This window comes from Notamacropus eugenii, chromosome 4, assembly GCF_028372415.1.
Source record: "Notamacropus eugenii isolate mMacEug1 chromosome 4, mMacEug1.pri_v2, whole genome shotgun sequence".
NCBI lineage: Eukaryota > Metazoa > Chordata > Mammalia > Diprotodontia > Macropodidae > Notamacropus > Notamacropus eugenii.
The window spans coordinates 345,892,428-345,912,500 of record NC_092875.1 but is presented as its reverse complement, the minus strand read 5'-3'; the positions used below and the strand labels follow the sequence as shown (position 1 = coordinate 345,912,500).

At 37.5% G+C, this 20,073-nt stretch overlaps 1 protein-coding gene across 2 annotated transcripts in view; it reads left to right on the top strand.

The window, feature by feature from the left end:
• SLC6A3 (solute carrier family 6 member 3) overlaps window positions 1-17,652 on the top strand; it is a 92,291-nt gene extending 74,639 nt beyond the window's left edge. For both annotated transcript variants that reach the window (XM_072605364.1, XM_072605363.1), the window contains exons 10-15: window positions 497-625; window positions 1,873-1,972; window positions 5,917-6,017; window positions 9,913-10,080; window positions 13,325-13,396; window positions 17,496-17,652. In XM_072605364.1, coding sequence (XP_072461465.1) covers window positions 497-625; window positions 1,873-1,972; window positions 5,917-6,017; window positions 9,913-10,080; window positions 13,325-13,396; window positions 17,496-17,519 — 594 coding nt within the window. In that variant the 3' untranslated portion in view covers window positions 17,520-17,652. The remainder of the gene's footprint in view (window positions 1-496; window positions 626-1,872; window positions 1,973-5,916; window positions 6,018-9,912; window positions 10,081-13,324; window positions 13,397-17,495) is intronic.
• The last annotated feature ends 2,421 nt before the right edge of the window (window positions 17,653-20,073 follow it).

Below are 20,073 nucleotides of genomic sequence, written 5' to 3'. Positions count from 1 at the left end.
ATGTGTGTGTGTAGTGTATGTATGTACATGTGTGTATAAAACCTTACTTAAATACATCAGTCAACAGCTACAAAACTGAACAATTATGATCTGATCAGGCACAAACATAGTTATTAAATTTTTTCCATCAGCAAACTAATTTTTGTCCACCCAAGGGAATTTTCCTGTCATCTGAAACGACGGAGAAACCTGCTATTATCATGTGCCTGCATATTCTACAATCATTTTGTACCTAGAGGGCACTTAAGAAATGTTTGTTGAACTGAGCATGTAGTGAGATTGGCAGTGAGGTGGGGGAAGGGGCATCGTTGGGGATTGGGGTGATAAGGAGGAAGGGGGCATTCCATTGCCTTAGGGCAGACAACCATAGATCAGTATAGAATTGTATGACTTTTCATCATTTCTATTCAAATCTGGTATGTTAAAAGGCAAACCCTGTCAGGCACAAATAGCTTCACATATTAATTTATTTCACATTCTGTTTATTCCATTGTAGATGGGTGGAATGGAGTCTGTGATCACTGGACTGATTGATGAATTTAAGTTTCTCCACCGGCACCGAGAGCTTTTCACCCTGTTCATTGTCTTGTCAACATTTCTAACCTCCCTCTTCTGCGTCACCAATGTATGTCACCAACACTTTAAATGTTAATCTGCCAGCTTGATTCTTGAACTAGGTCTTCTCCTGACGAGAGCCCCCTTTAAGCATGAGGGTATCTTTCCTGAATATCCAGTGTTTACATTTGGTTCTGCTGGATCAAATTTAAGCCCCAGAATTTACAGAAAGCAGCAACTTCTAAGATGCCTATGACTTGTCATACCATTCATTACCATCTTACTTGATCATTGAGCTAACTTAAACATTGGGGCATTTTATTGATAAATGCATTGCATTAAAGTATTCTCTGGGCTTTAGGGCTTAGGAGGGATTGGAGCAAGGAGTCAAATTGTTGAGATGTGAATGAGACAGGCATTTTTGGACATGGCCAATGACAGAATTTGATTTTACCTGCACTGTTCTCTCTAAAGACCTAAAATAAAATTTAAGAGTGGAATGGCCCAAATGCTAGGAGGGTTAAAATTTTTTTTTTTGAATTTAGAAATATTTATTTTTCCTTGCATCTCCTTCCCATGGTGGGCGTGGGGGGAGAAAAACAAAACCCTCATGACAAATATTCATAATCAAGTAAAACAATCTGAAGAATATCTGTTCCTAAAAAAGTTTCATGTAAATTGAGTTCTTGTAAGCTGAATAATGGTTTAATTAGTGTAGACTGCTGTTTAAGGACATTCTGTTATGAATCCTTTTGTAAGTAAACAGTGATTTTTGTGAAATGAGTAATCACCTGCTAATCAGGAACAATGTGACCTGGAAAGAACAATGGATTCCGAGAGGCCCTGTGTTCTGGAATTTTGTTCAATTACTTATTAGCAGTAGCTTGTACCCGGGACAATACATTTAACCTCTCTGGACCCAAGCTTCCTCATCCATAAACTGAAGCAACTAAGATAAGCTCCAAGATCCTTAGATTCTATGATCTTTAACAGAAACAATAATAACTGACATGCTTGTAACACTTTAAATTTGATACCTCATTTACTCATGACAACTTTGTGAGGTGTGTAATGCATTCATTTTTACACTCATTTGGCAGATGAGGAAACTAGATCCAAGAGAGGTGAAGTAGGTATCTGCCCAGGTCTTCCTGATTTCACATTCAGTATTCTAACCATTATATTATAATTTCTTCTCAATCCATATTCAATGTAGTACCTAAAACAAGATAGACCCGTACCCTTGAGTATTAAGATATTGGTCATTGATTGTTCTCAATATCTTGAATCTCTGAAAGTCTCTTATCTCTTCCCCAGGGTGGCATTTATGTCTTTACACTACTGGACCATTTTGCTGCGGGGACATCTATTCTTTTTGGAGTACTCATTGAAGCCATTGGGGTTGCATGGTTTTATGGTAAGGAGAGATGCCACATTCTATGGTGGCATTTATGATTGGGAATGGGTCAGAAAATCCAGTTTCCCTGACTCCTTTGTGATCAGACCTGAGTTCCCTTCAGTATGTTGATTAGTTGTGATGATGTTTTCATTGACAAAGCCAACCTGAATATGTTAGCTCATGAAATTTAATTTCTGACTCCCTAGTCAGAATGGAGTGTAGACCTAGCAACTGTTTGGTTAAATTAGATCAATATAAAGAGGCTGGCTAATCAAGGCATGCAAAACAAAAATCTACTACTTTGAGCAAATTATTGACCTAATTATTAAATTTCCACTGAACTTTGTGCTATATCAGCAGTCTAAATATGTTCCCAAGTATAGTTTTTTGGGGAAATGTAATTATAAATACTGATGGAAGTTTGGAGGTAATCAATAAATGTCAAAAGAGTAAGTTAAAAGCTCTTATTCATCAACTCTAAGCCAACTTGAGGGTATTTTAACAGTAACTTCCAGCTTTTCATTTATAGACCCTGGCTCAGAATCCACAGTTCTGACCTCAAACAGACTGGGTTTGGAGGAAACTTCTTGGAGGTTTTCTTCTTAATTGATGATATCAGTAACTCAGGTGTGCCTCTGAATTTACCTTTCACAATTCCACAAAAAGGTCCCTGCTCCTATATGAACATCAGCTTTTCAAGGCACATGACATTGAATGAATTATTAATGAGCAAAAATTATAGGAAGGACTTGTCTCTAATCCCATAGTCAACCGAGAAAACTATCTCCTCTGGTGAGCGTCACATATAGACTTTGGGTATCACCCTGGGTTTGAAGTCTCCCTATGTGGGAAAATAACTAAATTTCCCAGAAAGTTTAGCAATTTATTCCTTTGTTGATCCCCTATTTTTCCAGGCTTGTAATGCTGTCCTGGGGTTGAAGCTGAGGCCCCCACATATGGGGAAAGAACTTAAGGTTTCTACAGAGTGAATTCCTCTCCCCTGGCCCTGCCCAGCCCTCATGACCAGTGAAAGGCACAGTCTGAGTTTTCTCCTCTTCTTTCTGTGGCTGCCTCCAACCTCCACACACACACCCACTCCCCCACATCATTCTTTCTTTGGGGCCATCATGTAGAATTCAGTGACAAGGTCTCATCACTCCATTGCATTGCTAGTGCAGCATCTGTAGCTGCCATCTGCTTCTAATTATCTGGCTTTCTCAAAGAGAATTATAGCTCCTTCCCCCCACTACTAACCTGCCTCTGAGTTAGTTAACAAATATTCAGCTCTTTTGTTACCCAAAAGTTAGCCAACAAATGGATCCCTAAACAGCGATGAAAACCTGGCTCACCTGATTCAACTTATGATTTCCAGAGTTCATTCCTAGCCAAGTTCGGTAACTGCATTCTTCTCACTTCTCTCCAGACTAAGGGTGAAGTAGGTTGACTGTCTCCTCAACCTTCATGGCGCTATCCTTTGTTAAATCTTTTTGACTTTAGGTGAAAACACTTGTGCCCTATTTTCCAATTACCTTTCCAACTCCCTTCATCCCCAACCCCCACTAGGTTATATAATTATATCGATGCTCCAAGAAGTATCAAGAAAACACTAGAAAAATCTGAAGGAAAGGGGCAAACCTGAACCCCCAGTGAATGTTCATTCACCTACTGGGATGTCAATGGCTTATGTTCCCATTATACTTCTAATAGTGAAACAGGCTGAGATTGTTCCTTTCTATTAGCTTTCAGAAAAGCTTTTCCTTCTCTCTTACCTGACACAGTTCCATCTCTTCATTTTTCCCTTTAGCCTATAGTATGTATAGAGAGCTAAAAATCCATTGAATGTTTTAAGAAATAAATGTGGTTTCCAAGAAGCAGTCAGAAAGTGGACCAGAATATTTATATGTTTGATGCAAAAAGTTCTCACCAGAGAAGTTTTTTGATTTCTCCCATATTTCAAGGATAAAAGTTTCATTGTGTTCCAAGAAAAACTGCCAAAGGTCTTTCTCCTCCTCCTTCCCCCACCAACCCTCATCCAAACAAGGATTATATAAACATGTCTGATGTTTAATGACACTTTCAAATCCAGCAATAATTGGTAATCACAGTTGGGGAAACAATTTTAATCTCATGCTAACCTCAGCATTTAGCGCAGTGCCCAGCACATAGTAGATGCTTAATTAATGTTTATTAATTGATCATAAATATCTTAATTTGAAAAATGGTGATTGGATCTGGGCAGTAATTTTTTTTTTTGCCTCTTAAATATCACTTAGACTTCCTGCTCATGACTAGTATATTCCTATGTTAACTCAATATACTTTACTGTAGTTTATCTTGCTATCAGTCAGTAAATTCAGAACATTCTAAATGGACCCCCCACCACACAAGCCCCTTGAAGACTGGCATACAAGCAGCACCTTACATTAATAAAAGCCTAAATGCAACAAGGAATCAGGTCTGTTACATATATTCTAATTGCACCTCAGCCAGTCGGAAGATTACAAATGATTGATTAGGGAAATACATGATGCAGACATATTGAGGCCATATGCCTAGGGTGTTTCTTTTTAGCTTTCTACCATAAAAGAATAAGAGAGAAATTCTTGCCGAAAGATATAGTTCTAGACGTAAATCCACTAGATGCTAAAACCACTAAAGTTGCTTCATCTTACCAATACTTTCCTGGGGGAAAATGTTTTTTTCTTACATGAAGCAATCATAATTTAAAATTAAAATGTCATTTAGAATATGTAAGAGAAATTTGTAAATATTAATGATGTGAATTTACTGTTCTTATTAGTGTTATAAGGACATTGTACAATGTAAGATATGATCCCTATAAACACTAAAAGTTTCTGCATATTTCTAAACCTAGGACTCCTTGATAGCGACCCAAGTGGCAGGTTTGGGACCGCCATAAAGACTTTCTGAATGTGCCCTCTGCTGTGCCTGAAATTCTTATTAGTGAATCCTTGGATTAAAGCTATAAAGAAATGCAAATGCTACCATAGGGAGAGTGCATTAAGATTCTAATACCTCAGTTTGAATTATTTAATTGTTAGTTACCTGACTAATTTAATCCCATCAATGATCACAGTGGATGTGAATTTAGGGTCATGATAAGTGATTACATTGATAGGACCCTCCAAAGGCCTTGACTAAAATTGCTGACTAAACCTAAACTTAAACTCTTCTGACAGCTGCCACATGACCCACTATCTTGAATTGTGGGGGGAAGGGAAGTGTTTGGATTGAGGTGACCCAGTCACTGATGGGATTTAATTGATGGGAAGGGACATGTTACAGGTAAGATTTAATGTGGGAAGAGGTGAAGGAAAAGTTTAAAGCATAGGACCCTCCCCAAATTGGTGGAATCTTACAGGGCTGGCCCCAGGGAACTGGGGGTGAGAATTAGGGTTCTGGATTCTGGCAGAAGAAAATATAGCAAAAGAGATAGAGGAAGGCTAAAGATAGACTTTGCTCATTTCACAATTCTGCCTCAAAGTTGCACCTGTAAGATAGACTCATCATTTTGCCTCTCAGAGGAAGAATGAAAAATTGAGTGACAGTTTTTAGAGAAGATCTTAGAAACTGGTGCTTAAGATCTCCAAATGAAGTAGTTGTTGGCAGAAGAAATGTACTGCATAGTCTCATCACTACAAGTTGATTAATTTCTGAGATCTGTTCCAACTCAGTTCATAAGTAGGTATGCTTGCTCTGGATCATCCCTATCTCAATCCTTCCCTTCTCCCAAAACTCAAGATGGTAGGTCATATGGCAGCTGTCAGAAGAGTTTAGTTTGGATTCTGTCAAGGATGGGGTCCAACATGCCCCAACCAAAGTGGACAGCTCTCATGAGCCCAAGTTCACATCCACTGTGATCATTGATGGACCTAGTGAACCTTGATTATATGTTTCATAATGATGTCCTTGGTTATTGAATGTTTTTCTCTCTTCTTCAGGGGTTGGTCAGTTCAGTGATGACATTAAACAAATGATAGGTCGGAGACCTGGCTTGTATTGGCGGCTTTGCTGGAAGTTTGTCAGTCCTTGTTTTCTTTTGGTAAAATAATATTCTTTTAATATTTTTAAAGGATAATTGTGTGACAATTTTTCATTCTTCAGAGTTCTTTGTCAGTCTTTACCATTCGCCTTTCTTCATTGCCTTCTACAAACAGACACATTCCTTTGGGTTCTAAAGAGGAAGCAGGCTTGATGGTTTTTAAAGGGAAAAGCAGGGAAAGAGTATTTGGAGAGCTGATAAACCTGAGTCTTAGGTCTGATACTGACTTTATGATCTTGGACAAGTGATTTAACCTTTATAAAATGAATACATTGATATAAATTATTTCTAAATTTCCTATAAACTGTCAGATTCTCTATAAGTAAACTGAAGGAACTTAGAGTATATAATAAAGAAGGGTTACCAGGGCTGTTTTGAAAGAAGGGAATTTATAGGTAAAATTTGTCATATGTTTCCTTAGTGATACCTCCAGAAATGGTTGAGTATTGGTATTTCTTTTTAAAGGCCATACATCCTGGATCCTTCTGAGCTTTTTTTTTTTCTAATTTCTTCTTTTTGTGCCTACCTAGAAGAATACAGATTTTTTAAATCTTAAAAGAGATTTGCCTTCCTAATCTGACAAGCTTGTTTAGTAGTTACTAGCCATACTCTTGCTACTTCTGTCCTTGTTCATTTTTTTTTTTAATCAGAAATAATTGATACTGAATTGTCATTGAGGAAGAGATGGGACAGAGTAGGAGAGTACCTAAAACATAGGCATTTATGATCAAAATAGAAGAATTTAAATCTTCAAAAAGAACCATAGAAAACTTGGAAAATCATCCTTTATGCATAAGTAATCCTAAAAACTCTATACCTTTATCATTTCCTTTTGTCAGGGCAGGTTAGTTCCCATGGTTTCACTGTGCTTATAATGAAGAAAAGGTCAGTGATTCAATCCCAGTACTGTCCAGTTTGATTTATGAAAATAACAAAATGCTTTTATCCTCTGGTTCTAACCCTGATCCATCCAGTGGTCACAAAGGGGAGTCACAATAGAGGATAGATGGGTCAGTGTAAACTTGTCAACATTACGAAAATAACTCAAAGCATATTTCTGCTAATGAGTCAGTAGTGTTGTTTTTGTAAGGTATTTATTCAGTGTCAGTCACCTAAATAACCCCATGCTAAGTTCTTGGGAGACTCAAAGGAGAGTTCTTACACTGCCAGGAAAATAAAATTAACATATGTGAAGCAATTAGGGAACAATTCAGAACAAGAATTGTCTTTGTTTTTTTTATCCCCCACCCACAGAATTTAGCGTATTAACATGTTCATAGGAGGCACCCAATAAGTATTTGTGAGTGAGTGAATAAATACTGTGGAAAGCTCTGTATGATGATGGTTCAGAACCACACTAATTTTACTTCTAAAATGATGACCATTTAAAGCAATTTCATTAAAAGCCATACCATAATTAATGGAACAATTCTAAATTTCTCCTGCACCCTAGCTTTTTGTTTTCTGTTGAACCATTTCATACATGTCTAACTCTTCATGACCCCATGTGGGATTTTCTTGGCAGAGATACTGGAATGGTTGGCCATTTCCTTCTCCAGTTCATTTTACAAATGAGGAAACTGAGGCAAACATGGTTAACTGACTTGCCCAATTTCACACGGCTAGTAAGTGTCTGAGAGACCAGATTTGAATTCAGGATTTCTTGACTCCACGTCCATCACTCTGTTCGTTGTGCCACCTAAGCTGCCCTAGTTTTAGAAAAGTTCAAAAGAAGAATGAAATACTCCTAAAACTTCTCATTTGGAATTCCCTCCCTTTTTTATTAGATCTTCTTTGTGTTTCTCATCCTAAACTCTTAAAATGTGATGATTTTGCCTGACAGAGCTTTTCTGTCCCCTTTAAGAATTAACCCTTCAGTACTTGAGAAGCTATAATAACGTTTTTGAGACTTATTTGAGATCAAGGGGATCTTCCCTTGTAAGAGAGAGAATTCAAGTCACACTTTATGAGGCACATGACAGACAATATCAGGAGACAATATCTTGGTAAGCCTCATAGGATGAATTTATCAGCTATTCATTTCCAAAACTTAGAAGAAATCTTAATAATCTTGCTTGTTGTAGACATGTATCACAAAATTTTGAAACTACAATCTATAGGATGACATGATTGTTGTGTGGTAGAAAGGGAAAACAAATCATTATTATTCTATATTATAATTATTTACATGGCTGATGTTTTGAGATTTCCAAAAAATCAGACTTATTGAGAGTGGTAGACATGTGAAACAAGTCTCTCCCAGATGGTTTCTCTGACTTCAGTCAGAGACACAATTGCAACTCGTCTGAAAGATAATTTACACCAGATCAAAGCTGTTTGACATGTGAAATTACAGCCCTGTGGAAAACAGTTCTTTTTCATAAATGTAGTGTTTAATGAGTAACTAGTCAAATGAACCAAGAAAAATTGTTACAATAGCAACTGATGTGAAATTCAGCTGTACCACAACCTCATCTATCCAGAACATAGTCAAGAACAAGGAAGTAAGCCAAAATAGCTTTTGAAGAGCCAAAATAATTGCAAAATCCAAGCACTAAAATTCATGCACTTTACTCCCAAGCAAACTTCTCAGGCTCTTATTTACATTTATATCAGTCTGGAAGCATTTGATATAGAACAAATAGCCACACAGTATAAGGCAAAGAACATTGGACTTAAGATCAAAAGACCTAGATTCAAGTCCCAGGCTGTCACTGAGCTGTGTGACTTTGGATGAGTCACTTAACTATACTGAATGTCAATTTCTTCATCTGTTAAATGAGGTTAATTATAGTTCACATAATAGAAAGAGTACTGACCTTGGAGTCAGCAAGGACTTGAGTTCAAATCCCATTCTGACATTAGCTGGGCAACCACAGGTAAATCTCGTAGTCTCTCTGAATTTTAGTTTTGTAAAATGGGGACAATGTTAGCTGAAGTACCAACTTCACAGATACTTCACACTATTCTGTGTCATTATAAAACACATAAGAGTTCCTGACCAATTTTCCTATTCATTATTTCTTATATTTTATAACTTTCTAGGGATTTGAAAATTTGATTCCTGTATAGATTGTTAGAACAAATGGTCTTGTTAAGAAATGAATAGCAGAAAGATATTTTGTTTTTAAATATTATGTTTTTACATGATCTTCATTTTTTTAAATATATCTCTCTTCTCCTTCCTATCTTAATGAATTTTTTCTCCTCTTATCCAAAGAGCCATTTCTTATAACGAAAATTTAAAAAGAAAGAGGCAGGGAGGAAGGCACTTCAGAAAAACTCAGCAACTCATACCCTGAATCTGACAGCATATGTAACATTCCACATTCATAGTCCCTCAGCATTTCAAAGAGAGAATGGTGTATTTTCTGTTTTCTGCTTCAGAAGCATGCCGTGTTTGGTTTCTTTTCTTTTTTTCTTCTTTTTTTACAAAGGATGTTTAATTAAATAATCCCATAATTATTGAAAATTTGTTTAAGGAAAAAATATAACATGTTCTAGCAAGTAAAGTGAATTTCTCCTACTAACTAATCAGATACTGATGCAGCATGGCATATTGGATATAGCTCTGACCTTTGATTCAGGCAGACCAGATTCTGATGAGTATAGCTATGTGACTCTGGACAAGTCACTTAACCTCTTTGACCTCAGTTTCCTTAAATGTACAATGGGGATATAACAATTCATGAAATACCTTGTTTTTACACAGGATTATTGTGTAATTTAAATGAGATGACATTGAAAAGCACTGTGTAAACTTTGAAAAGTGACAGTCAGCTATTTATTATATTTTTCCAGTGCCTTACACACAGTAGGTACCTAATAAATGCCAGTTGAATTAAACCAAATTAGTTATCTCTTAACTTTTCCTCTCTCCCTTCACTATTTTCAGTTTGTGGTGGTCGTCAGCATCGTTACATTCAGACCACCCAACTATGGAACGTACATCTTTCCAGACTGGGCCAATGTGGTGGGCTGGATAATTGCCACCTCTTCCATGGCAATGGTACCCATTTACGCCACCTACAAATTCTGTAGCTTACCTGGATCTTTTCGTAAGGTATGTATTTGGTCTAGGGCACTGCACTGGGCACTTTGGTGCATTTCAGAAGTGGCTATAGTATGTCTTCATATCCTGGGTTTCAGTACTCCCTTTGGTCAGGAGGGTAAAGAGTGAAGATGATAGGAATGGTAGAAAGAGAAGGGGATGTTTTGGAGGAGAATATAAAATGTGTACTCTCTCTCTCCCTCTGTGTGTGTGTGTGTGTGTGTGTGTGTGTGTGTGTGTGTGTGTGTGTGCGCATGAAATGAACTTGGCAGTGCTGGTATAGATGGACAGATGGTTGAATGCAATGTAGATGAAAGTGGGGGAAAAATGATCACCACCTCACCCTCTAGCAAATCCATTGGTACGGCCAAGATTGAAAAATATTTGAGAAACATTGGTCTAGAGGATTCTATATGTGCATTTTTCAACAGTAACATTCTTCAACACATTTTGGACTAAAACTGAGTTCTAGTCTTGGTTCTGACAGTTGCATATTCTTGAGCAAATTACTTGACTTTCCTGGACTTCAATTCGCTTATTGCCAGTTGAGCAGAATGGATCCAGTTATCTCAAAGGTCTCTTTTCATCTCTAAAATTCTATGAACACATAATTCTTAGGGGAAAAAATATTGAGGCTCACTATCCTCTTTAAAGGAACATGAAACCCATTTTAACATGGAGGAAAATTAGAGATTCCTGGAAATAATCCTGAGTTTTCATACTGTGATATTTCTTGGAAATTGTTAAAGTTGCAATGAGCATTGAAATAATGTTGCTCAACATCAGTTCTGACAAATGGTGGGGTAGTGTCTCTAGAGGAGAGAGGGACTGGGGGAGAAAAGGGGCAAAAATTGCAGTGACCTGAGGGTCCTTCTTAAAGGAACAGTGGGTTTCTTATAGGGCTTAGATATAGTTACAAAAATTGAAACTAAAACTTAGTGTCCTAAAGGTTGATTTTTATTTACTTGAACCATCTACCTAGCTGAACTACCTAGAGCTGAAATAGCTATGTTATTGTTTTGTGTGACTTTCATTTTCATTGAACTGATTTGAAGTTTTATTGGAAAACAAACTGAATGGGTTAAACTGTTATCAGGTGACAAAACTGTCTTGAACAAGGGTTTCAAATCACAAGTGCAAGGGCCATTTCTGGTTTGTAGCAAATTTGTACCAGTCTACAAAACTTTTGGGGTAGTCACCTAGCTAGTAGATAGAGTGCTAAGCTTGGACTCCAGAGAACCTGAATTCAAATCTGGCTTCATACACTTACTAGCTGTGTGACCATGGGCAAGTCACTTAAACCTGTTTGCCTTAGTTTTCTGATCTGTGAAATGAGCTGGAGAAGGAAATGGCAAACCACTCCATTGTCTTTGTCAAGAAAACCCCAAATGCGGTTACAAAGAATAAGACATCACTGAAAACAACGAAACTTTTATTGCTAAAAGTCCTTCTAAAAACCTATGTATTCCAACAAAAGAAAGTTTCTTTCTTCTCTATGAATTCTGCTTATCCCACTCCTGCCTTCCTTCTCTTCTTGGGTCCCCATTCCTAATCATTGCACCCCTTCATAAACACACACACACACACACACACACACACACACACACACACACAATTGGAGAGGCACTACACTGAAGCTAAATGGGGAAGGAATAAAATGATACAAAATTTAAATATTTTACCAGACCAAAGCATAATCAGAGCTGGGAAACACTGATCTAGAGTGGCTAGGGTATCCTTTTAAGAATTACATTTGTCCTCTTCCACATACTCTTGCCACCTTTTCCTTTGTCTACTGCTATGCCTAAACAAGTAAGTATGGAAGCAGTACTGTGATGAAAGAAAGAGCAAGAGATCAATGGCAATTACAAAGTCACTCAGAAAGTACACTGCCCTCACTTTATAAAAGGGAGGGAGGGAGATGTCAAAATTGAGAAATAACACTGAAGAATTATTGATTTTAAAAGCACTTTGTATATCCAATAGTTACGTGCCGTAATTCTCCATGATTTAGATGAATGACAAGCACTATAGCCTGGAAACCTGAGCCTCAGGAAGGTCAAGTCCAAGATTACCTAGCAATAACGTGTAAAGTTATGGACTTAAAAATCTGTCACTCTTGCATCTGTTTAGCAAGGGAAACCACCATCAAGCCATGTCTGGCTTTGCTAGAAAAGTGAGGACAGTCATTGTTTTTCACTCAGAAGACTAAGGCTTTTGGCAAGACAGCTATCATTTCCAAAGAACTGCATAAGGGGAAAACTGGAAAAATCTTCTCAAAGTTTTTGACAAATGGAAATGTGTGCTTTGTTTTGTGATTTATCATACCTATATCCCATTTGTGGTCATGTTGATACACAAGGTAATGTTCTGTGCTTTCCAGTATGCATTTCTCTCATTTTGAATCCAGAGAGAAACAGTCATCTAAGAGAGCTAGATTGTAGTGGATGATAGATTAAGGGGGGGGCCATTGAGTGGATTCCTTTGAATTCTTCCAGTAATCCACTACTCTTTCTACAAAAATCCAATTATTGATCAATGTGATAATTGTTTTGTATGTTTTCATTTTGTTTCAAGACTATCAATTTAGAGGTATTTATTTAATATGCTTGACAATAGTGACAACCTCTTAGCCAAGACATGTCAGCTTTTTTAAACAAAATACCCAGAGAAAGCTATTTATATCAAAGTCAGGAGTCACTAGTGATAGAATTTTAGGTTAGTAGGGAAGGTATTTTGGAACAGAAGTCATAAACTTTAACTACATGAATGGCTATCTATTCCATTCATGCAAGTACTATATTGTAGTAGAAAATGTTTCAGTTTACTTATGAAATGACTTGTAAAATCTTCATATAAGTTAAAAAGAAAAGTTACAGGTAGGACTAATCTTTAACATAATTAGCTGAACTGTACAAAGAACTAGATCTATCAGCTCTGGGGTTAGAGGACCTGAAATCGAATCTTGGTTTTGCCACTTAGTACCTAAGTGACTTTGGTCAAATCACTTATCCTCTCTGGGCCCAAGCTTATCAACGATAGAATGAAGGTTTTGACTAAATGCCCTGTGAAGTCCTAAATCTATGGACCTATAATCCATGAAGCTGACAGTCTACTAATCTGATCAATTCATAGACCAATAGTAATCTTTTGTTTGCTTTTTCAGAAAAGACATTGGTACAAAAATTGAACCAATCTTAATCCAGCCCTGGATATCTTCTAATACTAACTAGTATCTTCCATGGATTTCTTTCAGAAACTAGCTTATGCAATCACTCCTGAGAAAGAACATGGCCTGGTAGAGAATGGGGAAGTACGTCAATTCACTGTAAGTAATCACTGCTTGGGGGAGAAGGGTTTTAAACCTTGGCCAGTGGCAGAAGTTTCAGTGCCTCCTGACCCTGAGCATGTACTGACATAGATAGCAACCTCTCTACTGACCTTCATGAAGTTCTTCTGATGAAAACATCCATCACGTGGTGGTCCGCTTTCTGATGGCAAAGCTACCCACAGTTAGACTGAGCATTGAGCAACAGGTACAAAGTCCATCCTTAGGCATATGCCCAATGCCTTTCTAGCTTCATAGGACCTGACAGAACTTGTGTTCCTCTGAGGACCCAAGATTACCTCTAAACTATCCACCATGAGTCCTCAGGTTTCAGAAAGGACTAGGATTATGTATTAAATTAATAAAAGTATATTTATGTAAGATCAATGATAAAATTCCTAAAAATGAATAACTGGTTATCCATAATCTCAATTGTTTGAAGTAGAATTGTGTGTGTGTGTTCCTCCTTCGTTGCCAAAGAAGACCATGCCATCAGAGAAATAATGACATAACTTGCACTTGACTTTGCTATATGCTGAATATGTCAAAAGAGTAACACATCAAATCAGAGCTACAGGACATCTTGCTGGAATCACTTACACATATAACAAATGCTGCACCAATTAGAAAGAGTAATGACCTAGCCTGATAATTATTGAGAAACTTTCCATTCCTGTGATTAGCTGAACAATTCTGGGCAGTTTAAACTCAGGAAATTTACCCTGTTATTGCCTTGACTTAAACATTCCATTTTAGCCTCTTGAGAGAAGCTGCAGTGATGCATCTGAGTTAGAGGTAGCACTGGGACACATGTCACTCTGGTAGACTTTAATATTTAGGACAGAATTGCACATCGATGCCACCCTCCTGACTTCAGAGATAGCCATTTTGGATTAAACCACTTTTAGTAAAAAAGCAAGAATATTTCTCTTTCTATTCCCCAATTAAGGCATAAAAGAATGAATGTACATTCTATAGAGACTTAGATTCTGCATAAAGAGAAAGATCAGCTATCCTCATGTTCGCTCTGGCTACTGCTTTAAACATTCCTGTAGCCAGAGCAGCTCGGTGATACAGTGGATGGACCTCTGGACCTGGAATCAGGAAGATCTGAGTTCAAATCCAGCCTCAAACACTGATCTTGGGCAAGTCATTTAACCTCTGTTTAACTCAATTTCCTCAACGGTAGAATCAGGGAAATAATAGCACTTGCCTCTCAGGGTTGGTTGTGGTAAGATCAAATGAAATAATATTTATAAATCACTTAGCACAATGCCTGGCACCTAGGAGGTATCATAAATGCTAGCTATTATTAGCCAACAACTGTGCCTACACTGATTTGCTGAGGTCCTGACTACATGGTTGTCAAATAGATAAGGTTCAAAATTGGACCAAACCAAGAACTGCCGTAATAATAGGGTATGACATGTCACTTGAAGCCTAAAGAGCTATTTTTCCAAATGAATCAATCCCAAGAAACTGAAACAGGTGGGCAGATTGTTATTATCACTGGTTTATATGCCTGCGATTTTTTTTATCCATAAAAACGAGATACAGATATAGATTTTAAGTGTCTCCTATTATCTGATTGAGAAATCCTTTCAGGGTTTAAATCTTAAGATCCCAGTCGCACAGTAACTGGCCAGTCTTGTAATTTGACTAGTCAGGATAAAATTGGATCAAGAACTATTATTTGATCCTTATAGTAATCCTGTGAAACAGGAGGTCTGGATATTGGTATTCTCATGGACAGATGAAGAAATTGAGGCTCAGGGAGATGATTTGCAATGCTGACAATGAAATGTTAGAGATGGGATCCAAACCCAAGGTCTCTGTTCTAACTTCTCTGCCATACTGTCTACTTTACTAAACCACCAACCAGTTTGGGGTGGGGGTGGGGGTTTCTGTGGATAGAGCTCTTGGCCTGGAGTCAGCAAGTTGTTGTAGTTCAGTCATCTCTGACTCTATGACCCCATTTGGGGTTTTCTTGGCAAAGATTCTAGAGTGGTTTGCCATTTCCTTCTCCAGCTCATTTTCTAGATAAGGAAATGGAAGCAAACAGGATTAAGTGACTTGCCCAGGGTCACACAGCTAGTAAGTGTCTGAGGTCACATTTGAACTGAGGTCTTCCTGACTTCAGGGCCACCTAGCTTCCTGTAGTTAGGAAGACCTGAGTTCAAATTTGGCCTCATTTAGCAGTTATATAAACCTGAGCAAGTCACTTAATAGCTTTCTTCCTCAGTTTCTCCAGCTGTAAAGTGAGAATAGTAATAGCACCTATCTCTCCATGTTGTTGTGAGGATCACATGAGATATTTACAGAGTGCTTCAGGAACCTTAAAGGACTATGTAAATGTTGGCTATTATTATTATCAGCCATTTCCCTATGATATATGCCCTTCACTAGACTAGAGTGGTTCTAGTGAACCACTAGACTTAATGGTTCTTAGACTAAGGGTTCTCAAAATGTGGTCTGGGGGCCAGTGCTAGTCAGTGAGGTTCCCCTAAGTGATCCAAGGGATGCTCAGAATAGATTTAGAGCTGGAATGATCCTTGGAGGTCATTTAGTCCAACACTCTCTTTGTGAAGATAAATAAGCTGAGACCAAGAGCATATAATCTAATGGGGTTAGCGGTGCAGTGAATAGAGCTCCAGCCCTACAATCAAGACGACCTGAGTGCGAATATAGCCTTGGATAATTTCTAGCTGTGAGAATCATTTAACCCAGATTGCCTTAAAAGAAACAAACAAACAAAAAGTTAACCTAGGGTCACACAAGAGGTCTATTGACACAAGTTTATAATATGAATTTCCCTATACTTTTGTTTATGAATTAATAGCTAACATTTCCATAATATTTATATGTGTGTATATATGATTAAAATGTATGTATTTATGTGTATATGTATATATTTTATGTGTGTATACATATGACATACATACACATATATGTATATCTCATTTGACTGCAATAAATAAAAGATTTCCTTTTTGTTACTTTGCCAAAAACAATACTAGTCTTTCCCATGTATTTCAACTGTGTGACCTTGGTGTTCTGAATCAGGCCTAATCCACATCAGGATAATATTTCTGAGACGCTTATAGATGATAAAATGAGGTTAAAAACAACTTTACTAATCATAAGAAATTTAAAAAAATACAACTCTTAGTTTAAAAGGATATAAAATGCTACTCTCCTCCAGCTCCATAATCACCATGGCAACCAGGCCCACTAGGTCAGGAAAGCATTCCCTCAGGCAGTAGGAGCTTTGATAAATCTTCTGACACCAATTCTCCCTCAGGTCAGGCCTTCAGTACTATAGGCATCGAAAAAGTGCTATCTTAAAGCACCAGCCTCTCCTGAGTTGAAGACATTGGATGGAGTCATTGAAGAGGAAAGGGAAGGGGGGGAAGGAAGGTGGGATGGAAAGAAAAAAGAGTGAAAGTGTGGATGTCATCCCATCCTCTCCTGTGCTCTGACCTGATAGCCGGGCCACTCTTCCTCAGTGAAGGTGCCTAATATCCCATTCAACAGAGGCACAAAACAAGAAAGTCCTGCCATACTTGGGAAAGTCTGTTCAGTTCTTTGGACCACAGGATCCTCCTCTTTAAAATGAAGGATATGAACTGGTATGCTGAAGCCAGGTTCCAGCAGCAAGCCAGCTAGCAAATGGTCAATGTGAACGTTTGTATCTTCAAAATCGACAAATGTAAAGCAGGGCTTGATTTGCTGTTTTGCTGATAAATTCTAGAATCAAGCAAATTAAACTTAAAAGGGTGTAGCAGGTCCTTTTTTTCTTTTTCCGGAAAACTAGTCGCTAAATATTTACCAGCACTCCCCTGACTAGGTCCCTTCCTGCTTTAATATTCTATGGTTTGTTGATGAGTTTTCTTTTACAATGGACAAGTCAGAGCAGAAATGAGGGAGGTGAATGGAAGGGAGCTAAGTGACCCATTGAGTGCTTAGCCTTGTTGCAATGGTTTACAGACTGAAAAAGATTGAGAACTATTGGCGTCAACGACTTCCGTCCACTCCTTAGAGTCCCTATGTAAATCACTGGTGTTCAATTTCAATGGAAATCCATATTCTCTTTTTCCAGCTCCGCCATTGGCTAATGGTGTAGAATGATATGAAGAAAGAAGAAATGCGAAGATGAGCCTAGGGAGAAGAACCAAAAGAACGAAGGCTATTTTTATTATGTTACTTCTTCTTTACTGCAAAGAAGAAAAAAGAAAAAAAAGACTTTTCTGTTCTGACTATTTACAGAGTGTCTGCACCAAGGGATAAGTTATTGTCATTGTCCTGTGCTGGTTAAATATAGCATACAGTTAGTGTGGTGAGTTCTTTGGTTCAAATGCTCAATCACTAGTAGGAAGAAAGAGTGAAACCTTATTCTATTCATGCACTGCCCTTTCCTCAAATCACACTTATGGTCACAGGACTATAACCTACAGCATTTTGTATGTTTTATTGGTGAATTTGGAGAGAAAGGAATGTCCTAGTCAGTAGCTATCAGGTACATGCTATGCTGCAGATTGGAGTGTCTGTTATCAACTTCCTAGATGATTTCTGCTTACCTACACAAACCAACCATTCTATTTTGTTTAATTGTAGGGAATGTGAAACAAAAAAGTAATTCTTGATTTTCAAGCATTTTAAAAATCTCTAGTTCAAAGCTAAGGCTACAAAATATAAGGACTATGACTGTGTGTAACATAATAGTGGAAACCATCAAGGTCAAACATATGCTAAGTATGATCAGGGATAAAAATTTATTTTCATTTAGTTGAGAGAAAAAGATAAGTTGAATTAGCTTTATGCGACCTTACACCTGGTAGTTTGGGGAATCCTGAACAATCCAATCCAACTTGACTATGAATTGAGTTGACAGAGGAGCAAGTCATATTTACTAAGCATCCTCATGGACAGAGCAAAACAGAGCCCCTGGACCAGAAGGGGCATGCAGTTGACAAATGCAGGTACAGCTGTGTGAATCTCACAGCTGTGCATCATCATAGGGACATCTAATTATGAAGTGGCTAGCCAGGCTATGCCCAGTTTTATAATATACCAAGAAACATGTTCTGGAATATTAACCTGCTCATATAACGTGTCTTAATTTCCCAACTACAACCTCTCCTCAGATATGGGGTTCCATTTTTTGATCAATCATTCCTTGCATGTCTGTCTTTGTAACAGTAATGTTACCATGCCACAGGCTTTAATCTGCGGATGGAATGAGACAAAATCTTGAAATGCTACGTAAGTACACTTCACCTTTTGGGGGTATTGATTTAAAAGTAATGTATTGTAATAGTTTAGCTTAATTGGTGAAGCCTGTCTGAAATTATGACTTTGTGGTCTTTCAGACATGAAGTAAAAATCATTCATTGACTGAATGCTAAGATCTTCCCAAGGAACACAGAATAGCACAACTTATATCCTATTGTTTCTTTTTTTGACTGAGCTATCTGCCAACAGATTTATCCCTGACAGCTCAAAAATACATTTTCATCCTCTATTGCTAGAGCAGTAATTTAGCTTGATTTTTTTTACACTGGTCGTAAGATGGTTAACCAACCCTAGACTCATCTACCTTGGAGAGTCCAGACAGTTTGTAGGGAAAGCTAAAAGGACAATTAGGAGACTGGTAGATGCCTTATAAGCTAGCCTTGCACAATAAAGCCAGAACCCATATAATTCATGTTGCTCTAAACCAGGAATTCTTAACCTTTTTTGTGTCATAGATCTCTTTGGCAGTCTGGTGGAGCCTACAGATCCCCTTCTTAGAATGTTTTTAAATTCATGCAATAAAATACACAGGATTACAAAGGAAATCAATTATATTGAAATACAGCTATCAAAAACTTTTTAAGTTAATGGAACCAGGTTAAAAACCCCTATTGTCTAGTCACAATTCACATCACAGAACATCACATCATATCACAGATCCACATATGAAAACTGGATTCAAAGATCTGAAAGAAAAAAAATTGACATAGGAGAACAATGACTCTTAAAGAGCAATACATTCTACATTATAACTATATAAAAGCAAACAATCCTAGAACACACCCAAAATTTGGGATACAATAGAGTATTTGTATTGTGTCAAAAGGCATGGATTCTAGCTCCTGTTTCTTGCTATCCTGTGCACTTTTAATAAGTTATAACCAGTCTCACTCATGACATAGGGCAAGTACCTCTCAGAGTTGTGAGAACCAAACAACTTACTTTTATACCCATTATTCATTGATTTGTGAGTACAGCTGGATTCTAACACAATGTTAAATGTAGAACACACTACCTTGTAACTAGTAATGGAAAGAACCCTTTGTTTTAAAAAATACTTTATCCTGGTGCCATATATGCCATCTGAGAGAGAGAGAGAGAGAGAGAGAGAGAGAGAGAGAGAGAGAGAGAGAGAGAGAGAGAATAATAAAAGGAGGAAGGAAGAAGGGAAGGAAGGAAGAGAAAGAAAGGAAAGAAAAGAAATGAAGAAAGAAAACCTCTATTCTAGACTAAACAGCTTTGACTTAAAGCTAAAGATAATTATTAATTTTATTTCTTTTAAACATACACACTGGACAACAATATTCATTTTAATGTTAGGAGAATCTTTTTAGAAATCATATTAAATAGGCAGAAATACTACATCATGTGTTTGGTGGGCCTAA